At 42.3% G+C, this 20,193-nt stretch overlaps 1 protein-coding gene across 6 annotated transcripts in view; it reads right to left on the reverse strand.

Moving 5' to 3' along the window:
- tacc1 (transforming acidic coiled-coil containing protein 1) overlaps positions 1-20,193 on the reverse strand; it is a 90,229-nt gene that overhangs the window by 51,239 nt on the left and 18,797 nt on the right. For 2 of the 6 annotated variants that reach the window (XM_062961365.1, XM_062961366.1), the window contains exon 2: positions 4,808-4,911. In XM_062961365.1, coding sequence (XP_062817435.1) covers positions 4,808-4,911 — 104 coding nt within the window. Of the gene's footprint in view, positions 1-4,807; positions 4,912-10,200; positions 10,689-17,216; positions 17,270-20,193 lie in introns of those variants that run through there. The other 4 variants (XM_062961368.1, XM_062961362.1, XM_062961367.1 and 1 more) reach the window with 4 other exon arrangements.

Consider the following 20,193-nt stretch of genomic DNA (forward strand, 5'->3'; position numbering starts at 1 on the left):
TATTATATGTAATATACATCATATAATTAATATTATTATATGGTATTATTAGTATTATATCATATAACATTATAATATTATTATCAATATTATATGTATATACAATATATTACATTATTTAAAATGATATAAAATATTATATTATAAAACTGAGGGTGGGGGCCAGGTAAATGACCTTGGAGGGCCGCATCCGGCCCCCGGGCCTTAGTTTGGGGACCCCTGCTCTACTGTATGACCTATGTCTGGAAGTTGTAGTTTTACAGGGTCTTTAGCCTTCTCTGTCAAAGCCTGCTGATGCCTTACCAAACAACAAATCCCAGGGTTCTGTAGCATTGAGTCGTGGCAGTGAAAGTGGTACTAAACTACATTAACTCTACAAGGTAGATGCAGCTTTGGTTGCTTTCACAATGATATAAATCATTGGATGCTGAAAAAACTTGAAATATAATCCTCAGCGTCTCCATGGGCATAAGAAAAAGTCAATTCAAAAGGGACCCAGAAAAACATCTGACATAATTGTCCAGACTTTTGGCTAAGAATTCTTTAAGGTCAACAGTGGCAACAATAAAAAGTTCCCGCGGCTATACATATCCTTCCTCAGGATGCACCTGAAAATTACAAAGCACAGCAAGGCCTTGCTATTTCTGGAGTGTTCACACTGACCAAATAAAGCCATAATTCAACTGCTCACAGTGGTATCTGAGAGGGTATCTACACTGTAAAATTAATGCAGTTTGACACCGCTTGAAGTGCCATGGCTCAATGCTGTGGCTTCATAGAGTGGTAGCTTTATAAGCTTTCTAGCCTTCTTTACAAAACAGGTCTGGTACATCACCAAACTATAACTCACACGATTGAGCCACAGAAGTGGAAATGGTGTCAAACCGCATTAATTCTACAGCCCTAAATGTCTCTAAATGGGAATTCAAAGCCTTGCTAAACTGCAGCCCCGGGAATTCACAAAGTGTTGTCATGAATTAATATAGAATCACTAGCTATGCCCGGCCACGCGTTGCTGTGGCGAAGTATGGTGGTATGGGAAATAAAGTATTGAGGAATTGGTGGTAGTTAAGGTAAAGGGTAAAGGTGTGGAGTCCAGATAATCCAGTTAAAGCAGATAATATAAGATAATATAAGATGTTATATTATATAGCTTATATATAGGGTTATATAGCTGTGTGGAAGGGCCTTGAGTCTACACTGCCATCTAATCCAGTTAAAATCTGATAATCTGCATTTTATAGGCAGTATGGAAGAGGCCTAAATGAGGCCTAACTCTGCCTGTCCCCTGGGCTGAGTGGGTTGCTAGGAGACCAAGTGGGCGGAGCTTAGCCTTCTAACTGGCAGCAATTGGATAAAAACAATTATTCCTCTCCCTCTAATTAGGACTTTATTTTTCTTTTCTTTTTTTTGTATCAACCTAGAGGCGTGGATGATGGGTTGTGTTGTCAATTTTCGAGGTTGTGGAGTGTTTAGTTTTGTTGTTTTGGCGGTCGCCAGGATTCCATCACTCTTTTATATATATAGATAGATAGCATTGTAATAATGTAAAGGACCCCTGGGTAATTTTTCAGTATTTTTTTTTACTAGTTCATGTATGTGGCCCATTCGGGTGCATTGTTCCATGTAACTCATTCAACACATTGTCCACAACCTAATAACACAAATATGATAGTCCTGGTGAACAGATAGGTTTAGATTTTAAATTTGACTCAAGGGATGCCAAATATGTGCATTCTGCATTCCATATATAGAAGCCAGCTGGGCTGGTAAGCTGAATCTCATTGCACACTGAGATAATAAATCAGATCAAATGCAGGACAGCCGTCGCATTAAAAACAAGATATTTTAGCACTTCAGTGTCTTTGTCCACTTAGATGTCCAGGATGGGAGAAAAAAAACTCTTGTCTGTTAGGGGCAAGTGTGAATGATGCAATTGGCCACCTTGATTAGCACTGAATAGCCTTGCAACTTCAAAGCCTGGCTACTTCCTACCTGGGGGAGTCTTTTGCTAGGAGGTGTTACCTGGCCCTGATTGTTTTCGGTCTGGAATTCCCCTGTTTTCTGAGTGTTGATCTTTCTTTACTGTCCTGATTTTAGAGTTTTTAAATATTGGTAGCGAGATTTTATTCATTTGCATAGTTTCCTCCTAAAATCAGGACAGTAAAACAATAATAATAATAATAATAATCATCATCATCATCATCTACGATCTGCCAGCTGCAAAAGGCCACCCTGCTGGGATCTGCGTGCATCATCCGAAAATACATCACACAGTCCTAGACACTTGGGAAGTGTTAGACTTGTGATTTTATGATATGAAATCTAGCATATCTATCTTGTTTGCTGTGTCATAATAAAATAATAATAATAATAATAATAATAATAATAATAATAATAATCTTTATTTATATACTGCCCTATCTCCCGGATGGGACTCAGGACAGTTTCTAATCATAAAAACAACATATACATTACATAGCAGCATAATAACACATTATTAAACAAGGTAAAACAATCTATATATATAAAAGAGTGATGGCAACACGGCGACCCACAAAACAACAAAACTACAGGCCCCCCAACCTCGAAATTTGACAACACAACCCATCATCCACGCCTCTAGGTTGATACAACAAAAAGAAAAGAAAAATAAAGTCCTAATTAGAGAGAGAGGAATAATTGCTTTTATCCAATTGCTGTCAGTTAGAAGGCTAAGCTCCACCCACTTGGTCTCCTAGCAACCCAATAAAAAATAATTAAAAACACTAAATAATTAATACAATAAAATACTATAACAGAAAATAACTAAAAATAATACAAGAAAATAATAAAATATAATAAATAAAAATATAACTTACAATAAAATTAATTAAAAATGCAAATAACGTCAAATAAAAATTACACAACAATTTTTAACCAATACCACCACCACTTTGCCACAGCAACGCGTGGCCGGGCACAGCTAGTACAATTATATAGTAATAAATAACACTTACACAACCTGATCAAGGGGACGGGAACCATAAACCCAATATATTAAGTGTATCATTTCAGAAACAACACTCAGAAAACAGGGGAATCCCAGACAGGAAACAATCAGGGCCAGCTAACACCTTCAAACAAAGAGTTCCCCCACAGTCCTCACCACTGCCTGCCATAGATGTGGGTGAAACATCAGGAGAGAATGCTTCTGGAACATGGCCAGACAGCCTGGAAAACTCACAGCAACCCAGTGATTCCGACCATAAAAGCCTTCAACAACACAATAATAATAATTTTTTTTACCCACTTTGGGAAACATTTTAAAATATAAATCATATACAGATAACCCAGCTGAGAAATCAGTTTGAATGAACCTATGCACCCAATACATATTAAAATAGCCAGGATAATGAATTCCTGCCCACGAAAAAATGCTCACACAGAGAACAGCATTACGCATCTGCCTGCCAAGAAATGCGAAAAAACCGCAAAGTTCCTCGGAGCACAATTTTCGAAAACCCGACTCGATATTGACAAGGCTGCCAACGTCAAAGGAAAATAGCTATGAATCAACCGTTGCAAATTTGAACGTACAGCAACAAAAAATGGGACTTTCTCCCCACTCCCCTGTATGGGCTTATATGACGCTCACATGCAGGATTTATGTTTTTCCTTATATAGCTTGGTTCGGCTCCTGATGTGTTGTGAAGAGGGCTCAGCACACAATTTCCATGCACAAATGCCATGGTTTTGGCCATCCATGCTCTGAACTGCACATGCTGAATTAGAACATAAACCTAAAGCATGGTCCCATGGCTGCACATTTAGGGCTGTTTTTGCCCAAACTCCCCTCTTTACAGCCACAGAAATGGAGCAGCATTTGCCCTTTTACATAATTCTTGGCACAGTTATATTCTCCAACAGGGACAATCCTCAATTAATCCTCTGCCATCTCATTTTTTCATCTGCTTTTAAAATGTCCTGGTTTCTTTCTCCTCTACCCATTTCCTCCTTTGTCCTCAGCTTGCTTCACTGCTGCAAATGGGTCCTGAGCTCATTAATAAGGATACACTATTGACACCACTTGGCTCAAAGCAATGGATTCGTGGTCGTTGCTGTTTTACGTGGTCTTTAACCTTCTCTGTCCAAGAGTGCAGGTATTTATTTATTTATTTACAGTATTTATATTCCGCCCTTCTCACCCCGAAGGGGACTCAGGGCGGATCACATTGCACACATATAAGGCAAACATTCAATGCCATGACATAGAACAGAGACAGAGAGAAACGCAGGCACGGACTGGCCTCGAACCCATGACCTCTTGGTCAGAGTGATTTGTTGCAGCTGCCTGCTAACCAGCCTGCGCCACAGCCGGGCCTTTCACCAAAATACAACTCCCAGGATCCCATAGCATAGAGCCTTAGCAGGTAAAGTGGAGTTAGTAAAAGTAAAGGTTTCCCCTGATGTTAAGTCCAGTCGTGTCCGACTCTGGGGGTTGGTGCTCATCTCCATTTCTAAGCCCAAGAGCCGGTGTTGTCCGCAGACACCTCCAAGGTCATGTGGCCATAGGCATGACTGCATGGAGCGCCAGAGCGGTACAAATTGATCTACTCATATTTGCATTTTTTGAACTGCTAGGTTGGCAGAAGCTGGAGCTAACAGCGGGCGCTCACTCCGCTTCCCGAATTTGAACCTGTGACCTTTTGTTTAGCAGCTCAGCACTTTAACACAAACCACATTAATTTAACAGTGTAGAGATGCACACCAGGTGATCTCCTAAAAATGGATGATTAAAAAAACCAATAGCTTAGCACCCTTTTACCTTGACATTCGGGCTCCGGCTCCAATGGGTCCACCAGTTCCTTCCCCAGGGCGTCAATCGGGGTCTCGGTTTCCGGTGTCTCAAAGTTGCCTTCCGAATCCGAACTGCCAAGAAGGAGGGGACAGAAGGACACATGAAACACTTCCAAAGTGTTATTGAACATACATTCTATCAGGAGACTTTCTGCATTGTTAGAAGTCCAAAAAGAGCCTATTTAAGTCTTAGGGTCAATGTATACAAATCGCAAACATACCTTTGTATTCAGCCGCAGGTTTTTTTTTTCAACTGCATCCTCTAATTTATGGACGCATTGTAATCATATCCGGCTTGTCCCCAAGTCCAGCTTTATTATTACCAGACAGATCTCTTTGCAAGTTATGGAGAAAAACTGTTGCCAGCCACTTTGGTTCCCCAAGCACCACATCACCCCAAAATTTGGGATTTGCCAGTACAGTAGAGTCTCACTTATCCAACATTCACTTATCCAACATTCTGGATTATCCATTGCAGTTTACCTCCCACCCTGATCCACAACTGTTTCTCTAGGCAGCAAGGATTGAATTTTTAATGGTTTAATTTCCAACAATGTTGCTGCTGTAAGTTCATTTTATGGAATTCTATCTTTATTTGTATTTAATTTGTTAGTAGCCAATGTTTTTTTAGTCAATGTTTTCAATATATTGCAATATTTTAATGCTAAATTCATAAATACAGTAATTACTACATAACGTTACCGTGTTTTGGACTGCTTTTTCTGTTGATTTGTTGTAAAACATGATGTTTTTGGTGCTTAATTTGAAAAGTCATAACGTAGGTAAAAAGGTAAAGGTTTCCCCTGACGTTAAGTCCAGTCGTGTCCGTCTCTGGGGGTTGGTGCTCATCTCATTTCTAAGCCAAAGAGCCGGCGTTTGTCCATAGACACCTCCAAGGTCATGTGGCCGGCATGACTACATGGAGCGCCCTTACCTTCCCACCGGAGCAGTACCTATTGATCTACTCACATTGGCATGTTTTCAAACTGCTAGGTTGGCAGAAACTGGAGCTAACAGCAGGCACTCACTTCGCTCCCGGGATTTGAACCTGGGACCTTTCGGTCTGCAAGTTCAGCAGCTCAGAGCTTTAGCACACTTCGCCACTGGGGCTCCTTTAAGTCATAACGTAATTTGCCATTTAATATGCTTTTCCTTAATCCCTCCTTACTATCCAACATTTTCGCTTATCCAACGTTCTGCCGGCCCATTTATGTTGGATAAGTAAGACTCTTCTGTATATTATTATACAGCCGGTGTTGTCCGTAGACACCTCCAAGGTCATGTGGCCGGCATGACTGCACGGAGCACCATTACCTTCCCACTAGAGCGGTACCTATTCATCTACTCACACTTGCATGTTTTCCAACTGCTAGGTTGGCAGAAGCTGGAGCTAACAGCGGGCTCTCACTCCGCTCCCTGGATTTGAACCTGGGACCTTTCGGTCTGCAAGTTTAGCAGCTCAGCGCTTTAGCACACTGCGCTACTAAGGACCCCATATAATAATAATAATAATAATAATAATAATAATAATAATAATAATAATAACTCAAGACCTTGCAAAACAGTACTTCCCAAGATTCCATAGCATTGAGCAATGGCAGTTAAAAGTGGTGCCAAATCGCATTCATTCTCCATGTAGACGCACCCCGACGTCAACAATGTCATGTCTTTGGAAAACCAAGCAAAGGTAAGGAGAAAGTTATCTTCACTCCCAAGGAAAAGGCTGAAAAAGTCTCATTCAACGGCTGTTAGGAATTGTGGAAGTTAAAGTCCAAAACACCTGGAGGGCCAAAGTTTGCCCATGCCTGGTGTAGATGCATCCAAAGTCTCAGGCTTGGAAAAAGACATAAACAATGTGCGAAATGTTTGCATTGGAAAGATGGGAAGGCCAGTACATTGTGGAAGGATGCAAGCTCACCTTGGGTATGTTTTGCCCCTTGCTTCTTCATTCCTTCCCCTTCCTTCCTTCTCAAACAGTTCTCATTTTCCCTGCCAAGTGCTGAATGAGTCAAAACATTTGCTTCCTTTGTTCAAATGCTCGGTTTTTGGCTGAGCCACCTCTTAGGACAAGATCCAGCTGTTTAGCACAGCAGAATGCAGATTTGGTGCAAACAGAATGAAGCCAAGTGCCTTTGAGTCTTATGCTCACCGACTCCCAACATCCACTGCTCTGGGATCAGAAGGAAGAATCATCACAACAACCAAGAGGGTAAGGCTATGGGGTTAGATCAGTGGTTCCTAACCTGTGGTCCGTGGACCACCAGTGGTCCCCAAGAAGGAGAACATGGTCCATGGCCTCACCGTTGCAACGAGAGTGACTGGTCTCGCAAGCCTAATGTAAAGGTAAAGGTGTCCCCTGACATTAAGTCCAGTCATGTCTGACTCTAGGAGTTGATGCTCATCTCCATTTCTAAGCCGAAGAGCCGGCGTTGTCCATAGACACCTCCAAGGTCATGTAGCCAGCATGATTGCATAGAGTGCCGCTACCTTCCCGCCGGAGCGGTACCTATTGATCTACTCACATTGGCATGTTTTCAAACTGCTAAGTTGGCGGAAGCTGGGGCTAATAGCGGGCACTCATTCCACTCCTCGGATTCAAACCTGCAACCTTTTGGTCCGCAAGTTCAGCAGCTCAGTGCTTTAACACACTGCACTACCGGGGCTCCCTCGCGAGCCTAGAGTACATCTATATTGAAGAATTAATGCGGTTTGACCCCACTTTAACTCCCATGGCTCGATGTTATGGGAGAATTGAGCTATGGCAGATAAAGTGGGGATTCAAACTGCATTAATTCTACAGTATAGATGTGCCCGCTGTCACAAACAAGCAAACTCCCTCTTTATCTCACCATTTTAATATGCTGATAATTGCCTTTATTAGTATAAGGTAAAGGTTTACCCTGACATTAAGTACAGTAATGTCTGACTCTGGGGGTTGGTGCTCATCTCCATTTCTAAGCTGAAGAGCCGGCGTTGTCCATAGACACCTCCAAGGTCATGTGGCCGGCATGACTGCATGGAGCGCTGTTACCTTCCCACTGGAGCGGTACCTATGAATCTACTCATATTTGCATGTTTTTGAACTGCTGGGTTGGCAGAAGCTGGGGCTCACAGTGGGCGCTCATTCCACTCCCTGGATTCGAACCTGTGACCTTTTGGTCCGCAAGTTCAGCAGCTCAGTGCTTTAACACACTGCGCCACCGGAGAACCCGCCTTTATTGGTAGAAAGATGAAGCAGTTCAAGAGGTATCAAACCACATTCATTCTCCAATGGAAATGCATACAATACCTATTTATTTATTTATTTACTGGATTTATACCTACCCAAACTACAACTCCCATGATCCCACAGCATTGAACCAGGAGAATTCAAGAGGTGCCAAGCTGCATTCATCCTGCAATGGGGATGCACATAATACCTCCCAAAACTACAACTCCCACAGCATTAAGCCAGGACAATTCAAAGGGGGATCAAACCGAATCCATTCTCCAATGGGGATGCACACAATACTTCCCAAAACTACAATTTCCATAGCACTGAGCCAAGACAATTCAAGAGGAGTCAGGCTGCATTCATTCTCCAATGGAGATGCACACAATACTTCCCAAAACTACAACTCCCACAGTATTGAGCCAGGACAATTCAAAGGGGGATCAAACTGAATCCATTCTCCAATGCGGATGAACACAATACCTTCCCAAACCACAACTCCCATAATCTCATAGCACTGAGCCAAGGCAATTCAAAGGGGGATCAAACTGCATTCATTCTCCAATGGAGATGCACACAATAATAATAATAATTATTATTATTATTATTATTATTATTATTATTTTTGTACCCCGCCTCCATCTCCTCGGGGGGGGGGGGACTCAGGGCGGCTTACAAATACAAAAGGAAAGCACAATAACATCAAGGTCCAAATGATGTGCAAATGAAAATTAAAAAGACATAAAATAAAATAAAATGACAACCATTAATAAAACACAAGTTAAAACACAGCAATGAAATCATACAAAATAACTGGGCAAAAGTGCACCAAGTGCACAATACATTCCCAAACTACAACTCCCATAACCTCATAGCACTGAACCAAGGCAATTCAAAGGGGGATCAAACTGAACCCATTTTCCAATGGAGATGCACACAATACCTGCCAAAACTACAATTTCCACAGCATTGATCCAAGGCAATTCAAAGGGGGATCAAACTGAATCCATTCTTCAATGGGGATGCACACAATACTTCCCAAAACTACAATTTCCACAGCATTGATCCAAGGCAATTCAAAGGGGGATCAAACTGAATCCATTCTTCAATGGAGATGCACACAATACTTCCCAAAACTACAATTTCCACAGCATTGATCCAAGGCAATTCAAAGGGGGATCAAACTGAATCCATTCTTCAATGGGGATGCACACAATACTTCCCAAAACTACAATTTCCATAGCACTGAGCCAAGACAATTCAAGAGGAACCAAGCTGAATTCATTCTCCAATGGAGATGCACACAATACCTGCCAAAACTACAACTCCCACAGCATTGAACCAGGGCAATTCAAGAGGAGTCAGGCTGCATTCATTCTCCAATGGAGATGCACACAATACTTCCCAAAACTACAATTTCCACAGCATTGATCCAAGGCAATTCAAAGGGGGATCAAACTGAATCCATTCTTCAATAGGGATGCACACAATACTTCCCAAAACTACAATTTCCATAGCACTGAGCCAAGACAATTCAAGAGGAGTCAGGCTGCATTCATTCTCCAATGGAGATGCACAGAATACCTTCCCAAACTACAATTCCCATAATCTCATAGCACTGAGACAAGGCAATTTAAAGGGGGTTCAAATTGAATCCATTCTCCAATGGGGATGCACACAATACCTGCCAAAACTACAACTCCCACAGCATTGAACCAGGGCAATTCAAGAGGAACCAAGCTGCATTCATTCTCCAATGGGGATGCACATAATACCTTCCCAAACTACAACTCCCATAATCTCATAGCACTGAGCCAAGGCAATTCAAAGGGGGATCAAATTGAATCCATTCTCCAATGGGGATGCACACAATATCTCCCAAAACTACAACTCCCACAGTATTGAGGCAGGACAATTTAAAAGGAGTCAAGCTGCATTCATTCTCCAATGGAGATGCACACAATACTTCCCAAAACTACAATTTCCATAGCATTGAGCCAAGACAATTCAAGAGGAGCCAAGCTGCATCCATTCTACAGTATAGGGATGCGCCTTGGGCCGGCCTGCTTGCAAACTGGAACACACCCTCCTCCTTGGCTGACACGCGAGTGTACACGCGTCACGTGTGAACCCAGTGCCGCGGGACTTGCCTGAGGCTGAGCGACCGGGTCTCTCCTTGTGCCTCCTCTCCTCCTTCCTCCTCCTCCTCCTCTTCTTCTTCTTCTTCCTCTCCCTCGGGTCCTGATCCTCCTCCTCCTTCCCCTCCTCCTCCTCCTCCTCGGACCGCAGACCAGGTCCACTTGGCCCACTGGACCGGAGACAGGAGCTGCCAGGAGGCGCTGAAAGCCATCGGGGCCACGGCTTCAAAATGGAGCGGATCCGGCGCGGATGTGGTTTAGCCGCGCGCCATCCTTGCTCGCCTTGGCCTCCTCCTCCTCCTCCTCTTCTCCTCCGCCTCCGCCTCGCAAACAGCAGCCCCGCTCTGACCGAGGCCCAAGGAACAGACCCGCCTCTCCCAAACCCGCCTTTCGCCCGCCGAGGGCGGATTCACACGTTACGTCGCCCAACGCGTGCAGCCAGGCAGCGGGGGCGGGGCCCGCTGCGTCAAAACGCTCCCCACCCCCTTCCCAAAGCAGAGGAAAAGGCAGGCCGTGATTGGTGGGGAGGGGTCCTCTTCAGACGTGAGCTGACCCCCCGACACGTGACTACTTCCTTGGCTGCCTTTTACACTATGGAATGAATGCAGTTCCACGCTACTGTAACTGCCAAAGCAGTGGTGTCGTTGTTCAATGTGGATACACCTTAAATTTGCATGCCTCGGTGCTACAGAAACCTGGGAGTTATAGTTTCACAAGGTCTGGGGTCTTCTTTGCTAACTTGTGCTGGAGCCACGGCAAACTACAACTCCCAGGATTCCATAGCACTCAGCCATACCCATGCTATGGAATCCTGGGAGTTATAGTTTCACAAGGTCTGGGGTCTTCTTTGCCAACAACAAACTACAGCTCCCAGGATTCCATAGCACTCAGCCATACCCATGCAGTGGAATCCTGGGAGTTATAGTTTCACAAGGTCTGGGGTCTTCTTTGCTGACTAGTTCTAGAGCCACGACAAACTGCAGCTCCCAGGATTCCATAGCACTCAGCCATACCCATGCAGTGGAATCCTGGGAGTTATAGTTTCACAAGGTCTGGGGTCTTCTTTGCTGACTAGTTCTAGAGCCACGACAAACTGCAGCTCCCAGGATTCCATAGCACTCAGCCATACCCATGCTATGGAATCCTGGGAGTTATAGTTTCACAAGGCCTGGGGTCTTCTTTGCTGACTAGTTCTAGAGCCACGACAAACTGCAGCTCCCAGGATTCCATAGCACTCAGCCATATAAATATAGGGTGTATCTACATTGAAGGACACCACTGCAATTGCCCTGGCTCCAAACTACAACTCCCAGGATTCCATAGCACTCAGCCATACAAATATAGGGTGTATCACTATCTACATTGAAGGACACCACTGCAATTGCCCGGCTCCATGCTATGGAATCCTGGGAGTTATAGTTTCACAAGGTTTGGGGTCTTATTTCCTGACTAGTGCTGGAGCCGTGACAAACTACAACTCCCAGGATTCCATAGCACTCAGCCATGCAAATATAGGATGAATCTACATTGAAGGACACCACTGCCATTGCCCTGGCTCCAAACTACAACTCCCAGGATTCCATAGCACTCAGCCATATAAATATAGGGTGTATCTACATTGAAGGACACCACTGCAATTGCCCCGGCTCCAAACTACAACTCCCAGGATTCCATAGCACTCAGCCATACAAATATAGGGTGTATCACTATCTACATTGAAGGACACCACTGCAATTGCCCGGCTCCATGCTATGGAATCCTGGGAGTTATAGTTTCACAAGGTTTGGGGTCTTATTTCCTGACTAGTGCTGGAGCCGCGACAAACTACAACTCCCAGGATTCCATAGCACTCAGCCATGGAAATATAGGATGAATCTACATTGAAGGACACTACTGCCATTGCCCTGGCTCCAAACTACAACTCCCAGGATTCCATAGCACTCAGCCATACAAATATATCTACATTGAAGGACACCACTGCAATTGCCCTGGCTCCATGCTATGTAATCCTGGGTGTTGTAGTTTCACAAGGTCTGGGGTCTTCTTTGCTGACTAGTGCTGGAGCCTCGACAAACTACAACTCCTAGGATTCCATAGCGCTCGGCCATGCAAATATAGCGTTTATCTACATTGAAGGACACCACTGCAATTGCCCCGGCTCCATGCTATGGAATCCTGGGTGTTGTAGTTTCACAAGGTCTGGGATCTTCTTTGCTGACTAGTGCTGGAGCCACGGCAAACTACAACTCCCAGGATTCCATAGCACTCGGCCATACAAATATAGGGTGTATCTACATTGAAGGACACCGCTGGAATTGCCCTGGCTCCAAGCTATGGAATCCTGGGATTTGTAGTTCGCAGATGCTCCAACACTAGGGAGCAAAGAAGACTCCAGACCCTGTGAAACTATAACTCCCAGTTGCAGTTTGACAAAGTCTGGAGTCTCCTTTTCTCACTAGTGCTGGAGTCTTGACAAACTACAACTCCCAGGATTCCATAGCACTCAGCCATGCAAATATAGGGTGTATCTACATTGAAGGACACCACTGGAATTGCCCTGGCTCCATGCTATGGAATCCTGGGAGTTGTAGTTTCATAAGGTCTGGGGTCTTGTTTGCTGACTAGTGCTGGCGCCACAACAAACTACAACTCCTAGGATTCCATAGCACTCGGCCATACAAATATAGGGTGTATCTACATTGAAGGACACCACTGGAATTGCCCTGGCTCCAAGCTATGGAATCCTGGGAGTTGTAGTTCGCAGATGCTCCAACACTAGGGAGCAAAGAAGACTCCAGACCCTGTGAAACTATGACTCCCATTTGCAGTTTGACAAAGTCCGGAGTCTCCTTTTCTCACTAGTGCTGGAGCCTTGACAAACTACAACTCCCAGGATTCCATAGCACTCGGCCATTGGTATATCTACAATAGGTTATATTTGGTTCTAATGTCTAATTATTCATAACGCACACATTTAATGCCAAGCCTTCCTTATGACATAATGAGCCTGCTTTAGAAGACAGTCAAAGACAGAGGACTTTTAAAATGTCTATTTGATAGCTTTATATGAAATTATATTGGCATAATGGTAACTCTCTCGTCGTCCAACACAGAGGACATTGTATGCATGATATTTGATAGATTTCTATCAATGATATTGGCATGGCGATGGCTCTCGCATCGTGTTTCCTCCCCCTACGTCTCCGCTTTGCCTCAGCACAATGGGGATATTCGACTGACATCTTCATTTGCTTCCTCCATGCTGAACAGCCAAGGTCTTGGCCTCATTCGTCGCATCACAAGGGAGAGAAAATGCCAGCATTTTGCACAAGACGGTTACTAGGACTTTGCCTCTTTTCTCTAACATTTGTTCCGGGGAAACATATACAAGTAGGGCAGAAAAAGGAAAGACAGCCCAATCATGGGAAAAACTTTAGGGCTTAGCTATGCTTGACATTGCTTTTGTGGAGAAAAACTAAATACAGAATTAATTCCCTTCGACACCATGCCATAACACAGTGCTATGAACTCATGGGAGTTGTAATTTTTCAAGTTCTTCAACCTTCTCTGCCAAAGAGTGCTGGCATCTCATGAAACTAAGCTCCTGTGATTCCATAGCACTGAGCCTTGGGAGTTCAAGTAGCATCAAGCTGCATTAACTTCACAGTGTAGAGCCAGTTCTAGGAACGACACAAAGCAAGTTTTTTTTTTTCCGTGTCACTTCTACAAGTCGCTTCTGGTGTGAGAGCATTGGCCGTCTGCAAGGACATTGCCCAGGAGATGCCCTGATGTTTTTTATCATCCTTGTGGGAGGCTTCTCTCATGTCCCCACATGGAGCTGGAGCTGACAGAGGGAGCTCATCCGCGCTCTCCCCGGGTGGGATTTGAACCTGACAGCTTTCAGATCAGCAACCCAACCAAAGCAAGTGAACCCACACAAACGCAGGGCAAGGCGAAGGAAGGAAGTGCATGGCTTCACAGGGTGGGAGTGGCATCAGAATCAAGAATGTAAACAAGTCCAGGAGAAGACGAAGCAAAAACAACCCAAGGCAGAACTCGGTTCGGGATTGGCAGGAGGAGGCAAAGGGAAATGTGTTTTTTTCCATCCAAAATATTTGGAAAACATCTAAAGATAGCCGTATAGAATATCAAAAAGCCACAAAACAGCAATATACCGTATATACTCAAATATAAGCCAACCCAAATATAATTAGGTGCCAAGGCACCTAATATTATCATGAAAAAACTGGGAAAATATTGACTCCAGTATAAGCCGAGAGTGGTAAATTTCAGAAATAAAAACAGATACCAATAAAATTACATTAATTGAGGCATCAGTAGATTAAATGTTTTTGAATATTTACATCAGGCTCTGATTTAAGATAAGACTGTCCAACTCTGATCAAATCATTATTCTCATCTTCTTCAATGTAAATGTGCTTATGTATCCCTTTAATAATAATAGAGTAAAATAATATTATTATTATTATTTTCGGATGATGCTTGCAGATCCCAGCAGGGTGGCCTTTTGCAGTTGGCAGATCGTAATTTTGTCAATGTCTATTGTTTCCAAATGCCGGCTGAGATCTTTTGGCACGGCACCCAGTGTGCCCATCACCACCGGGACCACCTGCACTGGTTTCTGCCAGAGTCTTTGAAGTTCAATCTTGAGGTCCTGAGAGCGGCTGAGTTTCCTAGACACTTGGGAAGTGTTCGACTTGTGATTTTGTGATATGAAATCCAGCATGTCTATTTTGTTTGCTATGTCATACAATAAAATAATAATAATAAACTTTATTTTTATATCCTGCCCCATCTCCCCGAAGGGACTCGGGGCGGCTCACAACAGGGACAAGCCCGAAACAACAACACAACATATTTGACAAAAACTTAAAACATTCCAACGATACACAAAATAAAATAATGGACAGTACATTAAAATCCAAGCAGATAAAATCAGAGTAATTAAAAGCAAACCAGTGGGGACAGGTCTCATAAAGTGCTGTATCATGGAAATAAGTAACAGTGATAAAGTGCCATACGCTTTTAAAACAGAAAGAAGTATTCTAATGACAGCACATAATACATATAGTAATAAATAGAGTAAAATAATAAATATAATATTAATAAGATCAGAGTGAAATAATAAATGTATTAATAATAATAAAAAATAGAGTAAAATAGATGTAATATTAGTAACAATAATAGAGAAATATAATAAATGTAATAATACCAATAACAATAGAGAAAAATAATAAATGTACCATATATTCTCGAGTATAAACTGACCCAAATATAAGCCAACCAGGACCCTCACCTGAGTATAAGCCGAGGGGGGCTTTTTCAGTCTTAAGAAAAAGGCTGAAAAACTAGGCTTATACTCGAGTATATACGGTATTTATGATTCAAGGTTTCAAAGCACCACTGGAAGGAAGCTAGGAAAATATCAGGCGAAATATAAGGGCATTTAGGGTGGACGTTGGGGTCCCAAAGTCCAGAGATACAGAAGAGTCTCGCTTATCCAACATAAACAGGCCAGCAGAACGTTGGATAAGCGAAAATGTTGGATAATAAGGCGGGATTAAGGAAAAGCCTATTAAACGTCAAATTACGTTATCTATATAGATAAAAGAGTGATAGAATCCTGGTGACCGCCAAACAACAAAACTAAACACCCCACAACCTCGAAAATTGACAACGCAACCCATCATCCACGCCTCTAGGTTGATACAACAAAAAGAAAAGAAAAATAAAGTCCTAATTAGAGGGAGAGGAATAATTGTTTTTATCCAATTGCTGCCAGTTAGAAGGCTAAGCTCCGCCCACTTGGTCTCCTAGCAACCCACTCACCCAGGGGATAGGCAGAGTTAGGCCTCACTTAGCCTCTTCCACACTGCCTATAAAATACAGATTATCAGATTTTAACTGGATTATATGGCAGTGTAGACTCAAGGCCCTTCCACACAGCTATATAACCCATATAATCTTATATTATCTGCTTTAACTGGATTATCTGGACTCCACACTTTTACCCTTTACCTTAACTACTACCAATTCCTCAATACTTTATTTCCCATACCACCATATTTTGCCACAGCAACGCGTGGCCGGGCACAGCTAGTGATTTTACAAATTAAGCACCAAAACCTCATGTTTTACAACAAATTGACAGAAAAAGCAGTTCAATAGATGGTAACATTATGTAGTAATTACTGTATTTACGAATTTAGCACCAAAATATCACAATATATTGAAAACATTGACAATTATTATTTATTTATTACAGTCGATGACTAGCAACAGAAAATGTACTAGCATCAGAATAGCGTAGAAACGTATACAATTAGATATTAAACATAGTAAAGAACAAGGTTAAAACACAAAAAACATTGACTACTAAAAGCCAGACTGCGTTGGATAATAAAGAACGTTGGATAAGTGAAGGTTGGATAAGCAAGAGTCTGCTCTACTAGTTAATTATGCTGACCCTGGAATCCTTTGTTTGGAAATTTGCTCCTCCAAGTGTTTCGGACTTCAGCTCCCAGAATGAGAAAAAGGTTTAGGAATTTTAGTAGACCACAAGCTGAACATGAGCCAACATTGCGATGCAGCAGCTCAAAAACCCAATGTGATTCTATGCTGTATCAATAAGAATATAGTTTCTAGAATTCAAGTCATAGTCTCACTTCATTGTGCTTTGTTCAGACCTCACTTAGAATAACCCTGTATCCTGTTCTGGGCAAAACAATTCAAGAAGTAAACTCTAACCCAGGCATGGGCAAACTTGGACCCTCTAGATGTCCCACAATTCCTAACAGCCTCCTGGGAGTTATTGTGGGCATTGAAGTCCAAAACACCCGGAGGGCTGAAGTTTGCCCATGCCTGCTCTAAGCAGTGTCCAAGCTGGGAATTGTAGCAAAAATTCCTGGAAAATTTAAGTTTGAGAGCTACTGGTCTAGTAATCCATCCCAGAAGGAACAATACAATCTACTATTGTGATAGATTGTGATATTGTGTCCATCAAATACCTGTTCCCTTTGAGATGTTCTTGGATTTTCGCACCCATCATCCCCAGACAGCACAACCAACGGTCAGGATCGGAAGGAATTGTAGTCCAGCAACATTTGGAAGACAACAGAACAGACTTCTCAACCTACTGCCCTCCCAATGTTAGACTATAACTCCCAAATTCCCATCCTTTTTGCTGGCAGGGAGATAAGAGGCAGACCCTTCAGATCTTCCAACCTGGTAAATACATTGGACTACAACTCTCATCATCGTCATTATTTGGAACACACATTGCAACATCATCACCATTATTATTATTATTATTATTATTATTATTATTATTATTATTATTATTTTATTATGACACAGCAAACAAGATAGATATACTGGATTTCGTATCACAAAATCACAGGTTGAACACTTCCCAAGTGTCTAGGACTGTGTGATGTATTATTATTATTATTATTATTATTATTATTATTATTATTATTATTATTATTATTATTATTATATGACACAGCAAACGAGATATATATGCTGGATTTCGTATCACAAAATCTCAAGTTGAACACTTCCCAAATGTCTAGGACTGTGTGATGTATTTTCGGATGATGCGTGCAGATCCCAGTAGGGTGGCCTTTTGCAGCTGGCAGATCGTGATTTTGTCAATGTCTATTGTTTCCAAATGCCGGCTGAGATCTTTTGGCACGGCATGCCAATCACCACCGGGACCACCTGCACTTGTTTCTGCCAGAGTCTTTGAAGTTCAATCTTGAGGTCCTGATAGCGGCTTAGTTTTTCCTGTTGTTTTTCGTCAATGCAACTGTCACCTGGGATGGCAACATCAATGATCCAAACCTTTTTTCTTTTCCACAACTGTGATGTCTGGTGTGTTGTGTTCCACAACTTTGTCAGTCTGGATTCGGAAGTCCCACAGTATCTTTGCGTGCTCATTTTCCAATACTTTTACAGGTTTGTGATCCCACCAGTTCTTTGCTGCTGGGAGGTGGTACTTGAGGCATAAGTTCCAATGAATCATTTGGGCCACATAGTCGTGCCTCTGTTTGTAGTCTGTCTGTGCGATTTTCTTACAGCAGCTGAGGATATGATCCATGGTTTCGTCAGCTTCCTTGCAAAGTCTGCATTTTGGGTCATCAGCTGATTTCTCGATCTTGGCCTTGATTGCCTTTGTTCTGATGGCTTGCTCCTGGGCTGCAAGGATCAGGCCTTCTGTCTCCTTCTTCAGGGTCCCATTCGTGAGCCAGAGCCAGGTCTTCTCCTGATCAGCTTTTCCTTCAATTTTGTCAAGGAACTTTCCATGCAATGTTTTGTTGTGCCAGCTGTCAGCTCTAGTTTGTAGTGCGGTTTTCTTGTACTGGTTTTTTGTCTGCTGTGCTTTGAGGAGTTTCTGATTTTTGACTTCAATCAAAGCATGTTCTTCACTTTGCTTTACATATTCTGCCAGGGCATGTTCTTCTTCTTTGACTGCTTGTTTTACTTGCAACAGTCCTCTGTTCCCTGATCTTCTAGGCAGATATAGCCGGTCGACATCACTGCGAGGGTGCAGTGAATGATGAATGGTCATGAGCAGGGGTCCCCAAACTAAGGCCCAGGGGCCGGATGTGGCCCTCCAAGGTCATTTACCTGGCCCCCGTCCTCATTTATAATATTGTATTTTTATATCAGTTTTAATAATATAATATATTGTATATACATATGGGGAGCCCCGGTGGCGAAGTGTGTTAAAGCACTGACCTGCTGAACTTGCGGACCAAAAGGTCCCAGGTTCAAATCCCGGGAGCGGAATGAGTGATCGCTGTTAGCCCCAGCTCCTGCCAACCTAGCAGTTCGAAAACATGCGAATATGAGTAGATCAATAGGTACTGCTCCAGCGGGAAGGTAACGGCTCTCCATGCAGTCATGCTGGCCACATGACCTTGGAGGTGTCTATGGACAACACTGGCTCTTCGGCTTAGAAATGGAGATGAGCCCCAGCCCCCAGAGTCAGACATGGCTGGACTTAACGTCAGGGGAAAACCTTTACCTTTTACTATATACATATATTGATAATAATATTATCATTTTATACAATATAATACTAATAATAATACCATATAATAATATTAATTATATGTTATATATTACATATAGTATTACACTATAGTGGTATAGTTCAATATAGTAATATATAATGCTAATATTGTGCTATGCTAATAATATAATATATTGTATGTACATACAGCTGCTCTGAGTTCCCTTTGGGGTGAGAAGGGTGGGATATAAATGTAGTAAATAAATATAGTAAATGAATAAATAAATAATTTTGGACTTAGGCTTGCCCAAAGTCTGAAATGACTTGAAGACACACAACAACAACAATCCCAATTAACCTGACTATCTCATTGGCCAGAAGCAGGCCCACACTTCCTATTGAAATCCTGATAGGTTTATGTTGGTTAAAATTATTTTCATTTTTAAATACTGTATTGGTCTTTCATTGTTATTGTTGTTGTTTTACACTACAAATAAGATATGTGCAGTGTGCATAGGAATTTGTTCGGTTTTTTTCTTCAAATGATAATTCGGCCCCTCAACATGCTGAAGGATTGTAGACCGGCCCTCTGCTTTAAAAGTTTGAGGACCCCTGGTCATGAGTTTTCTTGTTTTTCTGTCCAAATTGTCCAGTTCTGCCTGTGTCCAATTTATAATGCCAGCAGTATATCTTATGACAGGTATGGCCCAGGTGGCCCAAATAATAATAATAATAATAATAATAATAATAATAATAATAATAATAATAATGATATATGGCCCAAATAATAATAATAATAATAATAATAATAATAATTGTTATTATTCTCACTTTATCTCTCCAAATGAGACCCAAAGCAGCCAACACCAAAAAAAAAATACAATACATATTTTTAAACCTAAAACACTTTGCATCATATCACCTCCAGATTGCAAAAGTCTGCAACCATGTCTTATAAACAGAGC

Source organism: Anolis carolinensis, unplaced genomic scaffold (genome assembly GCF_035594765.1).
Source record: "Anolis carolinensis isolate JA03-04 unplaced genomic scaffold, rAnoCar3.1.pri scaffold_8, whole genome shotgun sequence".
In the NCBI taxonomy this organism is placed as follows: domain Eukaryota; kingdom Metazoa; phylum Chordata; class Lepidosauria; order Squamata; family Dactyloidae; genus Anolis; species Anolis carolinensis.